Below are 22,309 nucleotides of genomic sequence, written 5' to 3' on the forward strand. Positions count from 1 at the left end.
TAAGAGTAAATAGAATGGAAAGTAGAATAATAACAGTCGTATTATTATACTATAATATTTGAAAGTGATTAGCCAGATAAAATTCCACAGAAATTGGTTTCGCATTTTTATGCGTATGTAGAAATAATAACATATTAGTTTGTTATGTAGGTCATATTAGTTTAGTGTTGAGTTCAGAACCTGCGAACAAGAGTGGTGCCTGAAAGATAAAGATGTCGGAAGAAGGTAAATAGAAGTCTCTTTCTGTCAGTTTTTGTGATTTTAATTTGTAATTCTTTTAAAAGTTTAAAATTGTTAATGAAGTCAGATTATGGACTTATATGCGGTCTATTATATAATTCTTTTTTTATAGTAGAAGTAAGACTCGAAATAAGTTAACCAAGTAACGTTACTTTTGCTTATTCAGCTATCGAAATAAAACACTGAAGTGAAGGTTTAACTTTGGAGTAATGTATGTTAATTACTTTAGTAATATTACTTAATTGACATGTTTACTCAAGCTTTTACTGTGAGATAAACATTTTATGTTGAACTTGAGAGGTTACGTTAATTTAAGTATTAAGATTCTAACTTCAAAGCTTAAACCAAGGCATTACTATCATTAATACTCTGCCTTAACAATCTATCAAAGAAAGGCTTTATTAATTTGTTACGTTGGTGTTATATAATTTACAACTACTGAAGTAGAAGCAAGCTGTAGTAATATCAGTAATATTTGTACTAATAATTGTAAGTTGTAAGCACTATTATATGATAATTATAAAGTAAAACTACCCAGTTAGTAGTGCAACTACTGGTATAATAGTAATACTACTAATACAGTTTTGTTTAGGCTATTTTTTGTGTTATATCCCATACACGTTTTGCCTTTATCGATGATAGTAGTAGTAGTAGTAGCATGGATAAGACCATTTTAAGGTGTGTTTATATAAATTTAGAAAGAAAAAAGTTTATCCTGATACATATCATTAGTTAGGCTTCATTTGTAGTTGGAATACTGTAGTGACTTTTGGTATCCTTATTTAAGAAGACTTGGAGAAGGGCCATTACTACTTCCAGTAGTATAATGATTCTTGGAATGGAAGGTTTGCCTTAGTTATAAATATAAGTTAAGATCTATTATCATTAAGTTATTTATTGGGATCTTGTGGAAGTTAACACGATTATCCAAGGGATTTATATGATACAGGCTTCTTTCTTCTTTTCTTTTTTTTGTGCTACATTCTGAAGATAACAAATGTTAAATACAGAAGACAGAACTTTAAGATTTGGAAAAACAAGCTAATCTCCAGTTAAGATAGCTTTAGTTTTTGACAGAGTAATTGGTTCATGCAACAAGTTTTCATTGGACAACTTTATAGGACTAATGGTTCCTTGTTGTCCATTTGCTATGTTGTTGTACCATAAAACCACATTATTAAAATCAAGAATTTCTATTATTCACCAAAAAAATTGTCATTTTGTAATTTTAGGCATAAAAAAAGTTAAATAATGATTAAAATGAAGACTTTAAAAGAAGTACATGCATGTAACCAGTTGTTTTTAACTAAATGTTTAAGAAATTTTCAGGTTCATTACTGCATCACCTGTTTAAAATAAACTTATTAGTCTAACTTACTAATCTTCATTGGATGAGTTTTGACAACTGATGTTTTACAAACGTACATTAATAACAATGATAAAGTAAGACAAGTCCATAACCAAATTTACTAACCCTGTGGATTAAGTTTAGCTGCCACTACAAAGGTGATGTGAAAAATAAGTGTGAAAAGAGATATACATGAAAGACATCCAATGTCTTTGTGTACGTATATATGGTTATGTCATGGTTATTCTTACGTTCACAGATATTTGTGTTTTACACTTTATGGCAGGGCTCGGTAGAGTGAGAGGCAGAAGTGGTGGTATTGAGATCTTAGGATCAGGTTTTTTGATTCAAATTCTTTATTTTCTTGCATGTTTCTCTTGTGGGATGAGATGTATGAATTTTTTTTTTTAAGTGAGTAACAGTATAGAAATATTAATTTGTTGTTGTTGTTCAGATTGTGCATAGCATTGTGATTGGTGGAGATTGTTGTATACTTTATGAATTTTCTATATCATTTGACTTGGATTTGGTCAGTTTGTTAGCTTAGCATGTGATGGGCTAGGTTTGGTTACTTTAGCTTAGGATTGGGTTCACCCTATTAGAACCAGTCATATGTAATGTTGAAAAACTGTAAAATGCTTTCATAACTGTTCTTTTTTTAGTTTTATTGAAATACGTATATGATTTATTTACGTATGCTCTCATATCTTGTTTATGTTATATGCTATTGTGAATAGTGTTTCAACATAGACCAGTTAAGTAATTTATAAATATGTAACAATTCCAAAATGGTTCTCTATATAACAAAAATTTTAATTAATGAATTGCGGCAATGTAGTTACTTCTATTTTATTTATAACAATCACCTTGGGCATTTTAAATTTACAACAACAAAATATTAATAGCTAAGTATTGCATGCTTGAAACATGATGCAAACAAACAATCAAGTGCTAAAGAAAGCATACATCCAAATAGTTAGTATTTTTTGAGAAGGTTGTAACAGGTTTGCTCCTTTCACTTTCAAAATAACCAATTTTTCATGGAAGATAATGTAATTTTATTAACTCCATTAACTGTATTAAACTTTATAAATATCATTTGAAGAACATTTTATTAATAGGTTATACATTTTTTTGTCCTTTTCAGTACATGAAAAACTAGCTCTTAACTTGATTAAGAAGTAGAATAATAAAAAATGTTCAAAGTGTTTCATGTATTTTAGTTAGTGTGAACTAAGTTTGAGGTAACAGTTTATGAGTAAAATGTTTAATATCTTGAAGTATTTAAAGTTCTATATGTAGTATGATAAACTCTCTTTGTTTATGATAATTAAACCCATAACTTCCATAACTTCTCTTGACTGTTATGTCTTCCTGACCATCATAACTGTTTTTCTCTTGTTACTTTGTTACACTGACTAGCTCTATTATAACTTGTTTGATTGGTTGAATAAGTAACCATGTTATAACATGGTGGCCATAATAGTAATTACTATTGTCAAAACAAAAGTATTAAACTGTGATTAGTCCAGTAATCAGACATCAGAATTAACAGCAAGTAATTTTTAAAACACAACTGGTGTACTTTAGACAGGTTGAATGACATATCACATTACTGTGACCAATTTTATTGAGTGAAAGACTGTTGGTAATAGTGGTGGATAAATAACATTTTACAAATGAAGCTAAATTTTTTTGATTTTGTTTTTATAAAATAATCACCAAAGTTTGAAGGTAATTATAAACGTTAACAGTATCGACCTAGAAGGTGAGCACTGCTTTATACACAGCCACAGTCTCGGATAATTTTTAATGAGGCTATATACCTTATACAGACTTCAAAGTACTTTTTTGTTTCTTTGGAAAATAACTAATGTGTTAAAGTATATTCTTATATGTAGAAGATTCCATTAACCCTTAAATGGTGGGGATGTAGATTGCAGCATCAGTTGATAATAGTTGCCATTTAAAGGCTAAGTATTGAAACCCAAAGTTTCAATATTGTTATAAAGGGAATAGAAATCAGTTGGGGTTCATATATTGAAAACTAGTTCAGTATTAAGTACAGAGAAAATAATGAATTGTTACATTAGGTCTCTCTGCTATCAGCAGTTTACATTTTGTCAGAGAACATTACAACCCTTACTTAACCTGTACATAATTTTCTACAAAATGTATGTGTATGTAACTAAAGGCCTCTCTCTTGGCAGTTATGGTTTTAAGACAAACATAGTTATGCAAAAACAAATTCTTTAAAGAAAACTATAAACATAGATAGTGATTTAAAAAAAACAAACTGCTGTACTTGTAGGAAGTTTCTAAAGGATTGTGGGAGCTGAAAGTGATTATAACATACCTAGCATAAGGATTAAGTTTTTAATGTGGGATGAAATCATCAAACAGCTAAGTGAATTTTCTCTAGTTTTTAGTTTTAATATGGTGAATTATAAAGAAAAAGTGAGGAAAAGATAGTGTGACATTTAATATAAAATGTTTGCTCTAACATTTTATTTGATTCCAACTTTAATAATGATTGTTGTAATGTACAAGATTCTGATAACGATTGTCACAATGTGCTAGATTTTTGTTTCTGAGTGGAGGCTTTATTTAATTATTTTTGTATTTAATTGATGTAGTGTGTTTAATTTGAATATTCTGATGAACTCTTATAAATACCAAGGTTAATATGTTCTGTTATTTTGTTGATTTATTTGTAAGAGCTTGTGTTGTTTTCATTCCCATTATTTTTTAAGGTTAATGATTTTCCTGTTTAGGCTGTCCAAGTTGAAAGGTGTGTAATGACTATTTAAATTTTCTTTGGCAATTCTTTGTTTAAACCACTACATTTATGTTTTATTATTATTATTAGGTTTCAAAAGTAATTTAACTGTAACAACATTTAATAAGTTTTTTATTTAATCATATAAGGTATTACTTTGAAAGTTTTCTGTTAACAGTTTCTCTTATTTTTGCATATAATTAAGCATGTTTTTTAAATTTAGTTTTCACTAGTTTGGATACTTTCTGTCCTTTGCTATCTTTGATTAGTCTTAATACTTTAAATTGAGATATAAGGAGTATTTGCACTCATTAGTTTTATGGATTGAGTTTAAATTGATTTCACGGTGTTTACAGTTTTAATTGCTTTTTAATAGTTACTGATTTAGTTATATATGGGATTAATACATGTATGGTAATCTAGTAGTTGTTTGGTCGACATTTCTTAGTGAGTGCCTTTTTTATTCCATTGTGAATTTTTTTTTATTGATTGTAATAAAATGTTCATCAAATTATGATGATTTCAAGTAAACACATTTTTTTACAGCTTTGCTCACTTTGTGACATCTTGTATGTTTTTACATGTGATTACAAGATTTGGTTACTTGTTATAGCTGTACTTACTAATTTCACACATTCTTGTATTTCGTGTTAAGGATAGTAAGTGGCCATCTAGGTTATTTTAGTTTTGTACCACTACTCTAATTCAAAGTACAGGAAGAAACCTGTATATAAAACCCTATCTTGAAAATACTTTCAGTCACATTAACAGATTCAGCACCTATCCCACCTGAAGGCAAATTATCCCTCATATTAGAATAGTAACACTGCTATATTTGGAATCATGTATGCATTTTCCTTGTTTTGAACTTAACTAGTCTTACTGCCTACAAATTTCATTTGGATTATGGATTCAAGATGTCTTACAATCTTAAAATATCGTTACCATCCCCTTCCTCAACCCTTCAAGTCTATTTTTCATGTAAATATATCAAGGGATTACTATTTGCCCTCATATGACCCTTCCCCCCCCCAACACACCAAATTAAAATCAGCCTTGTAGCCTTTTTTGGAAACTTCTCCAACGACTCAACATCCTGTCTGAAATAGGGTGACCTAAAATCAAACAAATAAGGTCTAACCAGCATTTTGTGTAGTGATCTGATGACCTTCTTTCTATACAACCTAAAAATCCCATTTGCTTATTACTAGCTAACGTATGTTGTATAGATTCTGTTTAAAGTTTTATAGATGTTTTTACCAGTTAACTTCATCAAGAGATTACTTAGCAGAACTATAAGTGTAATTAATTTGGTGATAACCCTGACTTTACTTTTGATAAGATAAAGGTATCTAATAGCTATTAACCCAGCTCATTAAATACTATAGTTTTATTTCTTTGTAATACTGCACCATGATGATTTTAGTGGAATACACTGTCTTGTTATAGGTGTATTTTCAGAACTCATTGTGATCATGAAGCAGGATTATTTGTGTCCATTCCACATTGTCGTCTTTATAATTTTCCATCATTCTGGCTATGAAGTGTTTTGGTTTGATCTATGATTAAATTTGTTTTTCTGTAATGTTTTCAGTTATGGATTTGTAAATGTATTATTTGGTTGACAACTTTATATTATTAGTTTTAGTGATTATTACAAAGTGGTTGAAAGCTTACCTTATACTACCTCTTTTTTTATTTATTATAACTCAACCAGAAATTTTGTCACTTTGCATAATGCATGGAATAATAGTGATTATCAATGCATGTTTATTATAATCATATTTTGATGTAGGAGATTTTGTTATAGTAACTTAGTTTGGATTGCCTGTATAAAATGTTTCATCTAAGAAATATTTTATTTGGCTTTGTAAAAATAATACAGTATTAATAAGGTGGCTGGTGTCTTTTATATTGTCAACATGTAATATTTAAACTTGTGCTGGCATTTTGTACTTCACCTTGGTGTGGATTCTTATATGTGGTGAGGGGACCTCCCAGGGAAGGTTCTGTTATTTCAATTTACCTCCTCTGGGATCTAGACATCACATCCACTCATGTGTTTGCTGTGTGTGACGACCTGTGTAGGAGGATCCCAGTGATTGAGGGGTCCAGCCCTAACACACCACTTTGGCCTTGAATACCTGTGGACAGCCAGGATGTTCTCAACAGGTGTTGTGGACATTGTGTCTGATGTTGGTGTTTGGTATAGTGCACACGAAACCCTGGCGTTGCTGCAATATCCATGTTTGACATTGTAGTGCTCCATGGTGGGTGGGCTCAGTGGACACCAAAATTACCTTCTTTTTTTTTTATTATGGATACTTCAAATGAAAACTTAAATAAAATAGTGAAAGAACAGTCTATAGGTAAACGACCACATCTTGAAGATTCTGAGCAGCAATCTTCAACATCTGTAACACCTGTTGTACCTCATTTTCTTATCCAACATTCTCTTTTAGACAAACCTTTAGGGCAAATGTCTCCCTTTTTCATTCAGAAGGGATTAGAGGGATTTGCTGGTTTTTCAAAATCAGTAAAGAAGCTTCGATCTGGTGACGTATTGATGGAAACATCCACATCTCAACAAAGTGAACTCCTCTTGCATTCAAAGGCAATTGGGGATATACTTATTGAGGTTACACCTCATGCTACTTTGAATTCAAGAGGGATTTGAAGAACATCCCCGAGTTGGAGATTCTCGCTGGTTTCTCCACCCAAGGAGTTTCTGTAGTGAGGCATATCTCCACTCGCAAAGATGGAATTATGGTGCCGACCAGTGTTCTCATTCTCACAGTTATGTCACCACATCCACCTGCCACCATCAAGGCAGGCTATCTTAATTGCAGAGTACTGCCATACGTTCCAAACCCTCTCTGTTTCCAGTGTCAGAGGTGTGGTTACTCAAAGACATCATGTTGTGGTTCCCTGACGTGTGCTCATTTTGGTGACGAGGATCATGATGCCTATGAGTGTGAAATGGACCCTCATTGCATCAGTTGCAATGGCTCTTACCCATCCTACTTTCATTCTTGCTCTAAATGGTTGGAAGGAAAAGAGGTACAGAGTTTGAAAATGATTCATAACATTAATTATCCTGAGGCTCAAAAGTTGCTGTTCACCACTTCATTTTGGACGTATGCTGCTGCACTTCGTTCCACTACTACAGTGGGAGTGCAGACAGATCTCTCTGTACCTCCAAAAGAATCATTCTCAAAACAAATGAAAAGCCTTTTGATCTCCATGGTTAAAAAAGTTGATGAATCAACTTCAACACCCATCTCTGTCCCTTACATACATTCCAACAAATTCCAAGATCCACTTTCTTTGGTTCCAGGTACAGGCATTTCCTCAGATACAAATTCTTCTCATACCCCAAGGTGCAAAATGGTCATTCATTCATGTCCTCAGTTGCTGGAACCCTCTTCCAACAGCAAAGACCTGCCCAGTTGATCCAGGGCAGGATCCATGGAGGTTGATAGATCTTCCTTAAATAAAGACAGTAAAGAAAAAAAGACGTGGTCATAAACAGAAGAGTTCTCCACCCAATTTGCCTACACATAAATAAAAATGGTCACCTTGATACAATGGAACTGTTAAGGTTTACATTCTAATCTGGATGACATCAAAACACTGATTGCTTCCTACCATCCTGTATGTCTTTCCTTACAGGAAACATTTCTGAAACCTGCCAATACAGTCACCTTTCGGCAGTTTTCTTTGTACAGAAATGACAGGCTGTGTGATGCATGAGTGCATGGAGGGGTGGCACTGCTGGTTGATCAGCATGTGCTCACCCTGTCTTTGCCACTCGACAAACCCTTGTAGGCCGTGGCCATCCATGTTTCCTTGGGTCCTACCATCACTGTTTGTTCTTTCTACCTGTTACCTGGAGAGACATGAATAATCAGACCTTGATGTTTTCATTGAACAGTTGCTATCTCCCTTTTTAATCCTGGGGGACATTAATGGACATTATCCCCTCTGGGGAAGTGCTGATATTGATAGGGGTGTTGCTCTGTAGAGCATATGCTCTCTGATCACAACCTGTCTTTTTTTCAATACTGGTTCATTTACTTATTTACATGCACCTAGTCAGTCCTTTACTGCTATTGATCTCTCAGTTTGTTCCCCTTCATTACTTTCCCATTTTTCATGGAGGGTTGATAATAATTCATGACGCAGTGATCACTTTCCTGTAATTTCGAGAAAGACTGGCCATGGTCGATGCCACCTGACTCGCGTTCCCTGGTGGAAGCTGGATCACACAAACTGGCCCTCTTTCACTGCTCTCATAGAACTTGATTCTGCCAGCGTCTGTAAGCCATCAGTAGACGACTGTGTGGCAGCAGTAACTGACTGTATTATACAAGCAGCTGCTTAATGTATTCCTAAAACCTTTACATGTTTTCCACAGCATCCTTTTCTGTGGTGGAATCCTGCCTGCCACATGCAACAGAAAGCTCAAAATGGGCTTGGGATACTTTCTGTAGATATCTCACACTCTCAAACCACATTGCTTTCCAGCAGGCCTGTGCACGTGCTCAGTGGGTAAGATGTCAAAGCCAGAAGGAATCTTGGATAAAGTTCACAACCAGCATATCTTATACCACCAGTTCCAAAGTCAACTTTGGATTTAAACCACACATGAATTATTATTTTAGTTATAAGGATTAACTATAAAATAAAAAGGTTTTTAATCAAATATTAACAAGTTATGGGAATGTAATTAGTAAATTATGAAAATTAATATTGAAGGTTTTATATATATAATATAGAAATTAAAACCTCAGTCACTCCTTATCATTGAAGTATTTATTAATTTTCCTTTAGAATCTCTTGAATTGACTTCATCCACTAAATGAATGTTATCATTCTGTTATAAAAAACAAAAAATCTTAAGTGAAGATTTTTTCTACTCTACCAAAACTTGTATCTCAGAATGGCTGGTATTGGTATTAAAACTTTTATTGATAAGGAGAGGATAATGATTCGACCTTCATGGGCCATATTTAGATTAATCGTAACCTTTACCTGTGTAAGCAGTAATTTCTTCAAAGAATGTCAACAAATGATTAAGCCAGGATTTTCCTTTAGAAGAAAAACATTTAAGTTGTTACAATACTAAAATCAGGGATTCAATTCCCATTGGATCTGAAAGATTCTTAACTTTCCATCATGCTGAGGATAAAATCCAAAAAGTCAGAGATTTGTTACTTTTATTGTATACATGGTAAGTTGTTCATAATATAGAACAATTGGCTTGAACAAAAGGAGATCAGTCAACTTCTGTGAATGACTCACCATTGTTAAACTTGCTTCCAGTGAGTTTACAGTCAGATTCCTTTTCCTTCAGATAAGAAATTTCTAAAATTGATGATACTGATAAGTATGTATTTGTTTCAACATTGAATCTTTATTCATAAACATTCCACTTGAGGAAACAATATAAATAATCTTAAAAAATACTTTTTCCCTACAAGAATGAAACATAAACAAGATTTAATCACCAACAGTTCAATGAATTATTTAAACTTGTCCTAAAAATGTAGATCATTTGAAAATTGGTAACTTTAAGGAACAATTCTTTCATTTTAAACTCAGCTGTTAAGCCCATAGTTGTGACTACTGTTTTCATTTAGTAGTCTTCTCTATCTATAAATTTAGGGCATAAACAATTTAAATTAATGTTGTATGACATCTATGGGTTGTATGTGAAAATCTTCAAAACTTTATCTTAGAGACCATTTATTGTGGCTTTCAGAAGTAGCAAAGTTTTGCCTGCCTATTGAATTGTACGTTGCATGCAGCTAACAAGGTATACAACATATTTATCATGTTGAATTGTACTCTGCATGCAGCTAGCAAGGTATACGACACACTTACCATGTTGAACTGTACATTCTCTGTATCTAACCAATTATGCAAAATGTTTAGTGCTGTAGTGCAATTCCTGAAGACTTATTAATTATCATATTATTTGCATTTTTTACATTATTATAAAGTTGCTTTTCAACATGCAGTGATGTGTTAACATTTGACATCTTTTTACACTCTTGTAGAGTAGCTTTTTGACTTGCACTTCTCTAAAACAAAGAATGTTAACCCTTTGCTTTCATCATAAGCCAACCATCAGAGTGGTCTGAACTTCTTACACAGTTATATACCAACATTCCACTGTGTTTCAATGTAAACTTTATTATTTTCTTTCAGAAATTAAAGAAGCTTTCAGATGGTTAGATTTTTTGGGGGGAGAATGAGAAGGGGGCAGTTAGTAATTTTGTGGTAGTTATTAAGTTCTGTGATCTAGAGTAGTAACTTATACATCTCTGTTTTTGCTTGCACGTTTAAAATGAGTTGAATGAAAGAAAATGTTTCTGTGTATCCACTCATAGCTTTCTCAACATCATGATTTCTGACTGTATACACTTGATAAGGTATGCTTGCTTGGTTTGTTTTTAATTGGGTCTTGAGGAGTAGACTGGTGGCTGACTTTACAAAGTTGCTGATAAACTGTAATTCTGTCTGATGCTTTAATTATTTAACCATGGCAACTGTACAGTTTCCAAGGTGTCTGATGGTCAAAGGCTGTAATCTGTACTTATATAAATACATTTGTATTTTCCTAATTTGATGAGATGTGAGGGACTTTTATTAAAAAAGAAGCGGGTACAATAGTTTTTCACGTAGATTGTATTCTTTTGGAAAGCAGTTTGTGATCACTTGGAGTCCTTTATCAACTGTTCAGTTATTGTTTAAGTGTTCTTTTTCATTTAGAAGATTGTTTCTTCTATTTATGCCTCAGAAAAACAGAGGTTTCATAAATGACACCTGTGTTCTTCAGACTATATGAAGATTACTAAGTCAAGAAACTTATGGATTGAATTGGATTTCAGCCTATCTGAAGATAACTACATAAATAAACTTGGATTGAATTGGATTTCAGCCTATCTGAAGATAACTACATAAATAAACTTGGATTGAATTGGATTTTAGGCTATCTGAAGGTTACTTCATAGAAGCTAAGAAATCTTTGAATTGAAAAAAAGTTGAATTTCTCAATTTTAGAAATTTTTGTTCAGAAATAAAATACATTTATTGTAGTGTCATTTGTGTTCTGTTTTGTTTTTTTACATCTGGGTGCTCATGTTAGTTTCTCCAATTAACCAGTTATGAAGGAGCTCTAGAATGGTTTGATATATGTAAATCCTTGATAGAGATATTTGTGTAATAATGTAAATTGTCATGCTGTAGCTTAGTTGATAAAGTTAAAAACTACATTTTTATTAATGACTCGTGAGTTATTCAGCTTTAAGTTGAACTTGTTTCTTTCTGTGAGAAAGCAAAAACTTAAGTGAAGTACAATGTAACTTAACTATTATCACAGTTTTCTGTGACATTTAAAAATGGGTTCCACAAGACCGACTTAGGATTGGAATGGGACAATCTGTACCTTGCTTTCAACTCTAAACTGACCTGCATGGGTGATGGCTGACATTTTGGTCCCTAAAGTCTGAAATACCTGTAAAAGATGCATATTTATAGTTAGAACTTCTGGGGAGTCTTCTCTTCAGAGGGCAGTAGTTAGACAGATCTTTTTAAAACATTCTGAAGACTTGCAAGTTCAAAATTAGATAATCTTCATGGAATAAAACCTCCAGAGTGGCTGTTTTTATTTCAATTACAATATTTGACCTTGCATGGCTCAATGCTTGTTGTATTTTGGGTTTTAGGGACTTACTTATTTGGAAACTCACTCAGTTGGTACTCATTTTCTCCTTTTGAGAATGTGAAGGCAAAGAAACTACAAAAGGAACAACACTGACACTGAGCTTGAGCAATTGGTTAATACTACTGTGTTTTCTATACACATCTGATGAAAGCAGTAAAACCCAAATTCATAATTGCACACAAAAAATGCTCACTATCAGGTTTACAGTCTTCAATGGTGGTGCTAGCTCTTTCACATCCAACTACTTAGAATACAGGAGTGTTTTGTAAAGATGATGTCTTATAGCTAATGGGAGTGCTGATTTTGAAATTTAAGGTCAAGCTTGGCTTCACTGATGGTCTGTAATATGTATGATGTTTCTGGATCCTTCATTAGAAAAGTTCTTTGTGGCTGAACCAATGTTAGTCAACTGTCAAGCATGTGCAGTCTGTTCATCTCTTGGTTTTCAAGATTTCTGAGATGTGCTAGCAGATTCTCTTGCATCTAGAGGCCCATATTTGCACTTTAAATTTCCCTTGTACTTACAGAAAACAACAACTTGAGAATTGAAGAGAGGATCAGATAACAGGAAAGAACTATGGTAAGCGTGACATAACTGATATTAAAAATGAAGGTAGATCTTCTCAGTAATGAACTAGACTGGACATAACAGATAACATGGTGTACGTTTTTGATACAAGGATGGAAGGAGCAGTTGTTTACTGTAGTAATTTGAAAAGTTGAGTCTTGCTCTTACTAGAATAATTTTGATTGCCTATCATTTAGGTTAGATCATGATAAAGCAATTTGAATTCATGCTGTTCTGTATTTTATTTCAGTTTATATTGTGGTAATTGAGTTGTTTTTGTTTGGCACTGTGGTTGTATAATATTATAGATTTCTCGTGTTGTCCAGTTTTTTACTCTTTAGGTCTTTAACTGCCAAGGTATTTTCTTTGAGTGGAGCTTGAGAACATTAGGAGTGGTTGTTACTATGCCATGAAGCATTTAGATATTTACTATTGTCTCTCACCGATTAGTAATTTTGATGAAATTAATTATTAAAATAATTAGCCATTGGAGGTGTTTTGAAGATAAATCAGTCCTCCTCCATCATGCTTGAGGATTAAAAAACTATGGATTTGATATAAGGAAGAAAAAGGGTTGAAATGAATTAGCAAATAATAAAATGGGTCTGAGTATGGGATAGGTGCACTATTCGTATATATGTAAAAATAGCTCATTTGGGTTGAGAAAATATTTTACGCAGAGGAGCGAACAACGTTTCAAACCTGACGATGACCGAAGAAGGTCAAAACGTTGTTTGCTCCTCTACGTAAAATATTTTTCTTCTCGCCCCAAACGAGCCGTTTTACATACATATTTTTCTCTACAAGTGGGTTTTCTTGACATCACTGATTAGTTGCACTATTCAGTTCAGTAAATGGTTGATTTAGGACTTATGGTTCTTCAGGGTAACAGGGATCTAGAAGTCATACTCCAGTAATGTGATGTGTAGGGAAATGGGAGTTCCTTGAAAAACCCACTTTTGCTGGCAAGGCACAAATCCATTATCAGTTCCTGATTAATGAGAAGAAATAAGGTGATGGTAGGCATAATAAAAATGAAGGTGGTGCTATGGAATAATCAGTGATTTAAGGAATTTTTAAGTCTGTAGATATTGGCAAGGAATTTGTATTCATAAGAGTTTTATTTGGTGAGGGATCTTGTGGACAGGTGGACAGAAAATTAGGAATGGTTCACTGGATATGTTGATGAATAATGCATTAGGTTAGTTTGACGAGGAGGGGACAGAAGGTAGATCTTACTTAAGGGGAGAGAATTATATTTGCTATCATGACATTAAATAGGTTGTAAAGTGTGTGATCATAGATTGAAATAGAAGTATCTTAAGTTTGTCCTGATTGCTGTTAGGAATGTACTTGAATCTGGAGAGGTTTGTCCTGATTCCTGTTAGGAATGTACTTGGATCTGGAGAGGTTTGTCCTGATTGCTGTTAGGAATGTACTTGGATCTGGAGAGGTTTGTCCTGATTGCTGTTAGGAATGTACTTGGATCTGGAGAGGTTTGTCCTGATTGCTGTTAGGAATGTACTTGGATCTGGAGAGGTTTGTCCTGATTCATGTTAGGAATGTACTTGGATCTGGAGAGGTTTGTCCTGATTGCTGTTAGGAATGTACTTGGATCTGGAGAACATGTTTTGAGTGATGAAACTGGCTATAAAGGTTTTGGATGTAGCTTTTTTCAGATTGTTAACAAAATATGTTAGTTATAGGGATTCTTCTCTTTCCGTAATGTAATTGGTTCATTGCATTTTAGCAGTAATCTAGGTTGATAACTTCATGAGTGGGTGGCAAAGTGCATGACACAAATTTCTACAGAGGTACATTCATAATTTAATTAAACTACTTTAATATCAGTGTATGAAAATAAATTTTGGATCAAAACATTGTTAATAAATTGTCTGGATATTATGTACAAGACCTAATTTTTTAATTCAAAAAGAAATATTAAAAACATTGCTCGATGTTCACTTCTGTACATCGTATGACACATCCTTGCTATAAGATATTCATTTTATGTTTTATTATTTCTACCATACAATGTCAGTAGTGCCTAATTAACTGAAAACTCAAACATCACATACTGAAAAGCTAGAACCTTCCACCATCTTGGTTAGTCTAAGTTATTGGTGTATTTAACACACTTATCGTAAAAGTCCTTTTCATTTCTTCATCGTTTTGAAGCCACTTGTGTGCTCACACTTACCTGTTTTAGTTACATGTTTATAACCAAATGAAAGAGCAAATTCTGATCCATATAAATCTGATTTTTGCCTGTCATCTTTACACAAAGTAATTTAACTTTGCTTCAATTTGAGAGGATCATTAAGGCTTAGAACGAGGTTTATCAACCATGTCTTCCCAAATATAAGTGAATTTCAGAACATTCTAAACACCAAAAATCAGTGATTTTATGTATATTTTTATTAATAAAAATAACTGAAATGTAAGAATTTTTGAGTAAATAGTAATAATAATTATATGTATACATCTGTGTGTGACATATAACTGAAATGTAATTGTATTTGATAGAATACTGGTATGCTAGTTACACATTTATGCACTGCAGGTCAGTTTTTGTAAATTTTACTCTAAAGGTCATCCATCATGTATGTGTTTAGCATCAATCAACCAGAGTTGCCAGGCTCTATTACAGTATTTTTTGATAGGGTAACTGTAAACTATAAGCCAGTATACATGGGTTATTTTGTTTTAGAGTTTTTATGTCAAAAGAGGACAGATAAAAGTCCCTGAAATAAGTCAAGTTTCCCTTATTCGCTTTGTAATGTAAATATTGGTTTGCATCATCAACAGTTGGCTGATGTGATTTCCATGGTAACTGAAAACTGTCTGGTGTACATGGGCTGTGTTTTGTAGGATTTTTTCCCAACAAGAGGCAGGTTATACTTTGAAATAGAGCAACACATTTCCATATTTTAAAAGTCGTTTGGGCTCTGAATTTAAAAACATGGGTACTTAGTCAGTTAAGCAAGTCATTTAATACTTTTTACAGTAAGTATTCAAATGTACCATTCATTCAGAACTGCAGAAAGGTAATAACAAAAATTATAACACCAGTTCTTAGTGACATCTCAGTAGTAATGTTCCAGCTGTTAAAAGTTCCATATTTAAAAGGTTTGACATCAATGCAATATATTATATATATGGAAAAATCAAACCATATTGATGTGATATTTGGTAAAGTAAGATTTAAGTTTTTGTTTTGTTTTTAAACCATTTTGACTGATTGACAGTTGGTAAATCTACATTTTTGAGAATCTTCTTGTGGTACATTATACATAATAATATAAAGTTATCATATGACAGATCTCTTGTACAGGAATTATTCTTATTTCTAGAGGCCAGGATAACTTGGACAGTCTTGTAAAGTTCAAATGGCTCCGAAGAGTCTACAAAAGATACTAGTTATGTGTATTGAATCTCATGCCTTGAATGCACAAGTCATTTGTAAGAATAGCATATAACAAAATCATAACTCTTCTTGACCATTTAAACATAAAGGTTTTTTTATGTACAGCAAGTTTCCTATGTGATATAATTAATCTTGTTATTCCAGACATTTTGGAACCTGTTCTGAATGGTATTTCAGTGTGTTAATTGTACTTTGCAATATATTTATATATTCATGTACAATTTATAATTAATAACAGCATCTCTGAATAGGCATACAGTATATTGAAATGTTATCTTTACTTTTATCCCTGTCATATCTTTTGTCATTCTGTGATGTATCTCTTGATGTTCTATAAGCAGTGCATGTGCAGTTGCACATTAAGAGCAACAGGCTGTTTATAACTTAGTCATTTTGTAACAGTTACATTTGGACAATATATCCATGTCAAAAGCAAAGGCAGGAGTACAGGCACTTAAAAAAGTGCTGGACAGTAAATTAGTGCCCAGAAGAGGTTTTGCACCCCTCTCTACAAAACTTAAGTTAAAGGGATCATTGTCTGACATCTGGAATAAAATATTTTTCCATCTGTTATCATTTTTCAGAGTACATCAATGTGCACATTGTGGTTTGTATGAGGCATGATTTATACGTTGTTAACAGAAAAATTAATTATTAGAGGGCAATCCTATGGTCAACAACCTCTTGTACATGCTGTATCTATGTGCAGGGTTGTAGGACAACCCCCCTTTTCCTGCAACCATACCTTGTTATATTAATATAACTGATGCATAATTGAACATTATTAAAATCAAGTTAAACATGAAACCTGTGTTATTTTATTATACTTGAACAGTTTTTAGGTAACTCATTTTTCCACAAAATACAACAAATGTGTTTTTTCTTATTTTAGTCAGTGATATTAATGTAAGATATGGCTTCATGGGGCAGTTTTCAGGTTACTCTATGTGCAGACAGTGTAGCATTTATAATTTACCCACACTTACAGAATATGATCCAGAAGATAGCTGCTTTGCACTTAGGCCTTGCATGCATGTGTGTGTGTGTAATTTAATTTTTACAACTTATCAATTATTTGTTCTTTGTCAGCATATGTGCCATACTTCTGTACTGTTCATACATACTCGTATGTTAATCTGTGACAGGTGTAAATTAAACATGATTTGTACACTACTGTGAGGAAACTATATACTCAATAAGTTCCTATTCAGTTTGATTTATATGAAAGTTTTTATTTTCCAGTTTGTTTAAAGTGTACTCTACTTTTAGGCAGTAGTGCCACATCAACCCCTAATCACAGCAGTCCCTTCTCTGCTCAGTTTTCTACGTGTTCTTCAACGAAAAGTTCAGTTGACAGTACAGACTCGCAAGGTACGTATACATACACTTAGTGTTTGGCATATTCAATTCAGCTCTGACTGATTGTTTTCTTTGGCCAATATAATAAGCTTTACTGCTAAGCCTAATTGGTGTTGTTAACCAAGGCTTTTATATAGTCATTAGGCATTTCTGTGTTTCTGTTTTTGCTTTATGAACATATAAAGTACACCTAAGTTTAAGTTGAGAATTAATATCCCCAAAGTGATTGTGTGATATAGTTACTAGCCATTCATTTTGTTACTTAAACATTTATTAAAGTTGTGTATTTCCTCTCTGTCTCAACTATAACTGAAACCATTCCCTCAGAGTTCATGATGTCAGTATAAAAAACACTCCAGCAAAAACATTCATAAACTTTACCCCTTCCTCTATTAAACTATATGTATAAAACCATACCAGGGGCTTTCTGCACATGCCTATCTTTGTCACTGAACATCAGAGAGAAAGCAGCTAGCCAATAGTAGGCAGTAGCCTAGTCTTGGGTTATGTTTGAAGGATTAAGTAATAAGTTTGACTGTTACTCTTGTAGTGCATCCACCATCCCAAAACGTGTGTTTTTGCAGTGGTAGGGACCTGAACAGTGAAGTCTTGGATTCACAGTCCAGGTATAATAACCACTAGACCAGAGGTTGGCAATCTCTTTCTGCACAGGGGCCAGAGACCATGTCTGTAAGTGGATGGAGGGCCACATTAAGCTACAAACTTTAATTCTTGTTTAGGACAACCATGGGCCAGGTGGATGTGATATTTCATTTTGGTACTGAGGGCTGGATGATTTCGGCTGGCAGGCCGTGGGTCTCCAACCCCTGCATTAGACCATGTCTGACTCTTCTTTGGCTGAAATATATTTATTACTGATACAGATTTTACATGCTAAATGTTGTCAGATTTATTCCATTTTACAAGACTGCATTATAATTGTATAAGAAACACTTATAGGTACTGATAAATTCCTTAAATTAATCTTTATGGCAATTGAAATCTGTGTTACTGTGGGTCTTGTGTGGCTGTCTAGGTGTTCTGACTGTTCAGTGAGGAAAGTCCAAGGGCTGTAAGTTATCTTTGTCCTTATTGTGTTAGCACAGATGGCCCTTGTATCACTTTGCACAGAACTGAAAATGACAGCAGGCTTATATAAGTGTATCATAGGATGAATATTTACAAATCAAAACACATGTTGACTCTTGTTAATTAACAAATGTTGTTGTTTACTCTATTTTAACACATCCTGTAGTTAATAACAAAATAAAATGTTTAATGTATTCAAAAGACTTGAATGATAATGCCATATGTTTTAAAATTAATTAAAGTAGGAACTCGTGTTAGTTTTATGATCAAGTTACTAGAAAGCGTTAATTACTACTTGTAATAATGTATACAACAACTGTGCACAGCACGTGAAGATATTGCAAATGAAGACAAGAATGTTTCAAGCATCGACTCATTGCAAAAAAACAAAACAAAAACCAAAAAACTTTACCGTTGTCAGAAATTGAGTAGTGTGGTAATGTTCATTTTGGATGGGATCAAGTGAGAGGACTGATTTTGGAAGAAAGATAATACTAAAGAGCAAATTGATGTCTAAATGCAAACCTTTTCCAGTTTATTTTGTGTGACTTTTTAGGCAGGTGCCCTTCATTAGGCAGTAAAGTGTGTTACAATGGAATTAGGCTCGGAAGGAAATGTCTCACAAAACAAGTAAACATTTTCATTTAGACAAGTCAGTTTCTTCTTTATCTTTTATCCAAATTAATTTTCTCGCATGTTGCAGAACAACATTCTACTCAGTTTGATTGTATTACAAATTAATCACTTTGATAGAAATCATGTCAAGACTACAGAAGTGAAATGTATTAAAAATGCAAAATGTGAGCTCTAAACTTTGTAACATTATTTTGTAACATATTATGTTACATCTGTTTGATAAAGTTTTTCAGCAGAGCTCCATGTACGTGTGAAATAAGGTAATTTGAGTTGTTTTTAATGTGGTAAAACTTATTAAAACCATATCACTTTTAAGCTGAAGAGAATATTTCGTTCCAATTTCATGCCTACAGATGTAGTTAAATTTGTTTTAGAAAGATTGTTAAACATTTTTTTTTTTTGCCTCTTCACTCTTACTTTTATCAGTGATGACAACAACTTCTGAAAGTTATGAAGCTAGAAGTTGATCAGTTTAAGAAAAGTTCGTGACTCACATATTATAGGTGTAGAATTTAGAATAACAAAGACTTGTGTTTTTGTAATCAGAAATAGTCAAGGCTGGCTTTATCCTTGCCATTTCTGGCAGAATTTTTGTAAATAGAAGTTTAAATGGATTAGACTCTTGACCATTTTGGACCTTATTATTTGTGAAAGCAAAATTACTTTTTATAACCATTATTGAAAAACAAGTGTTATTACTTGTAATGTGTAATACAGGGTGTTCGAAAAGTCACTGTGCACTTGTATATTTATTAACAGACAAAACTGCACAGTGACTTTCCAAACACCCTGTAGTTGACTGTTGAGTTATTTGTGAAGTACTTTATTTATCAGCTTAATTATTTTCAGGTGAATAAAAACTTTTGGTAAATATTAATGCAAAAAATCAAATAAAGGATGTTGTGTGATATTTTCTGTTTCTTTGTGTATATTATTTTATTAGTTTGGGTAGAATGTAAACAGGAGCCAAACTAAGCATGAACTGCTAAATAAAAAACACTATCGTGGAATCAAACATAACATGAGCTGCTAAATAACAAACACTATCGTGGAATCAAACATAACATGAGCTGCTAAATAACAAACACTGTCGTGGAATCAAACATAACATGAGCTGCTAAATAACAAACACTCTTCTGGAATCAAACATAACATAGGCTGCTAAATAACAAACACTGTCGTGGAATCAAACATAACATAAGCTGCTAAATAACAAACACTGTCGTGGAATCAAACATAACATGAGCTGCTAAATAACAAACACTGTCCTGGAATCAAACATAACATGAACTGCTAAATAACAAACACTGTCCTGGAATCAAACATAACATGAGCTGCTAAATAACAAACACTGTCCTGGAATCAAACATAACATGAGCTGCTAAATAACAAACACTGTTCTGGAATCAAACTAAGCATGAGCTGCTAAATAACAAACACTGTTCTGGAATCAAACATAACATGAGCTGCTAAATAACAAACACTGTTCTGGAATCAAACATAACATGAGCTGCTAAATAACAAACACTGTTCTGGAATCAAACATAACATAAGCTGCTAAATAACAAACACTGTCCTGGAATCAAACATAACATGAGCTGCTAAATAACAAACACTGTCCTGGAATCAAACATAACATGAGCTGCTAAATAACAAACACTGTCCTGGAATCAAACATAACATGAGCTGCTAAATAACAAACACTGTCCTGGAATCAAACATAACATGAGCTGCTAAATAACAAACACTGTCCTGGAATCAAACATAACATGAGCTGCTAAATAACAAACACTGTCCTGGAATCAAACATAACATGAGCTGCTAAATAACAAACACTGTCCTGGAATCAAACATAACATGAGCTGCTAAATAACAAACACTGTCCTGGAATCAAACATAACATGAGCTGCTAAATAACAAACACTGTCCTGGAATCAAACATAACATGAGCTGCTAAATAACAAACACTGTCCTGGAATCAAACATAACATGAGCTGCTAAATAACAAACACTGTCCTGGAATCAAACATAACATGAGCTGCTAAATAACAAACACTGTCTTATAAATTTGTGATTATTTGTAGTTACCTTTACAGTTCAGTGATTTGTTGACCTACCTTATACACCCTTAGAGCAACAGTGTTGTTATATGTATTTACCTGCATTATACTTCCTTAGAGCAAGTGTTTACCTACTTTATAGGAAGAGGTAAAGACAAAGTATTACTAAATCAAAATATATTTTGTACATTGTTTCTCCAGAAATGTACTTTTTCTGTGTATATTTGTAAAAGTACACAGTACTTATATTATAAAAATCTTTAACTTTCATTCTTCTAGTCATTGCTAGGTTGATGACCAATTCTTGTACTGCCTTTCTTAATAATTTCCATGATGATGTTGCTTGAATAAAAATGAATACAATGTGTTGTTAACATAACTTCAGCTTACATTTATTGTTGATTACAAATCTATTGATTGAATAGGGAAGAGTTGAAAGTTTTTAAAAAAATAATTTACTTTTAAATGTTTGCTTCTTTTAGAATTCTGTTATTTCAAATTTTGGTTCAATCTGGTATTGCTGATTAAAATTTCAAAAGATAGTATTTTATTAAAGTGGCAGTAATATTTTCATAATGTATACAGCTGGTGAAGAAAGCAGTAGTGAACATTCCCTAGGCTTAACAAATATATTAAGTAAAGAAGTGTGCACTGGTTCATGGATAATCTATAGTAATGATAAACTTTATATAAAAAGGAAATGTTGTATTGATGGCACGTGTTTTGAAAATATCTAAGATTGATGATGGCATCTGAATAATGAAGGTAGAATAAGATTTTATAATATTCTTACAAAACTGTTTCTTACTTTTGAAATTTTAAAATACATTTCTTCAAGAGGAAATGGAAATAGGGTTATCACGTGTACTAAGTTTGATCCACTGGATTCTAAAGATTAATAATAATGGCATACACAGAACAATGTGATCACACAAACAACCCTAAAGATTAATAATAATGGCATACACAGAACAACGTGATCAGGCAAAGAACCCTAAAGATTAATAATAATGGCATACACAGAACAATGTGATCAGGCAAAGAACCCTAATTAATAATAATGGCATACAC

At 32.9% G+C, this 22,309-nt stretch overlaps 1 protein-coding gene across 1 annotated transcript in view; it reads left to right on the forward strand.

Moving 5' to 3' along the window:
• The window catches only part of LOC143233640 (uncharacterized), a 49,245-nt gene continuing 26,936 nt past the window's right edge, over positions 1-22,309 (forward strand). The window contains exons 1-2 of the mRNA XM_076470091.1: positions 1-225; positions 17,364-17,465. Of these exons, the coding sequence (XP_076326206.1) occupies positions 213-225; positions 17,364-17,465 (115 nt within the window). The 5' untranslated portion in view covers positions 1-212. The remainder of the gene's footprint in view (positions 226-17,363; positions 17,466-22,309) is intronic.

Source organism: Tachypleus tridentatus, chromosome 1, assembly GCF_004210375.1.
Source record: "Tachypleus tridentatus isolate NWPU-2018 chromosome 1, ASM421037v1, whole genome shotgun sequence".
NCBI lineage: Eukaryota > Metazoa > Arthropoda > Merostomata > Xiphosura > Limulidae > Tachypleus > Tachypleus tridentatus.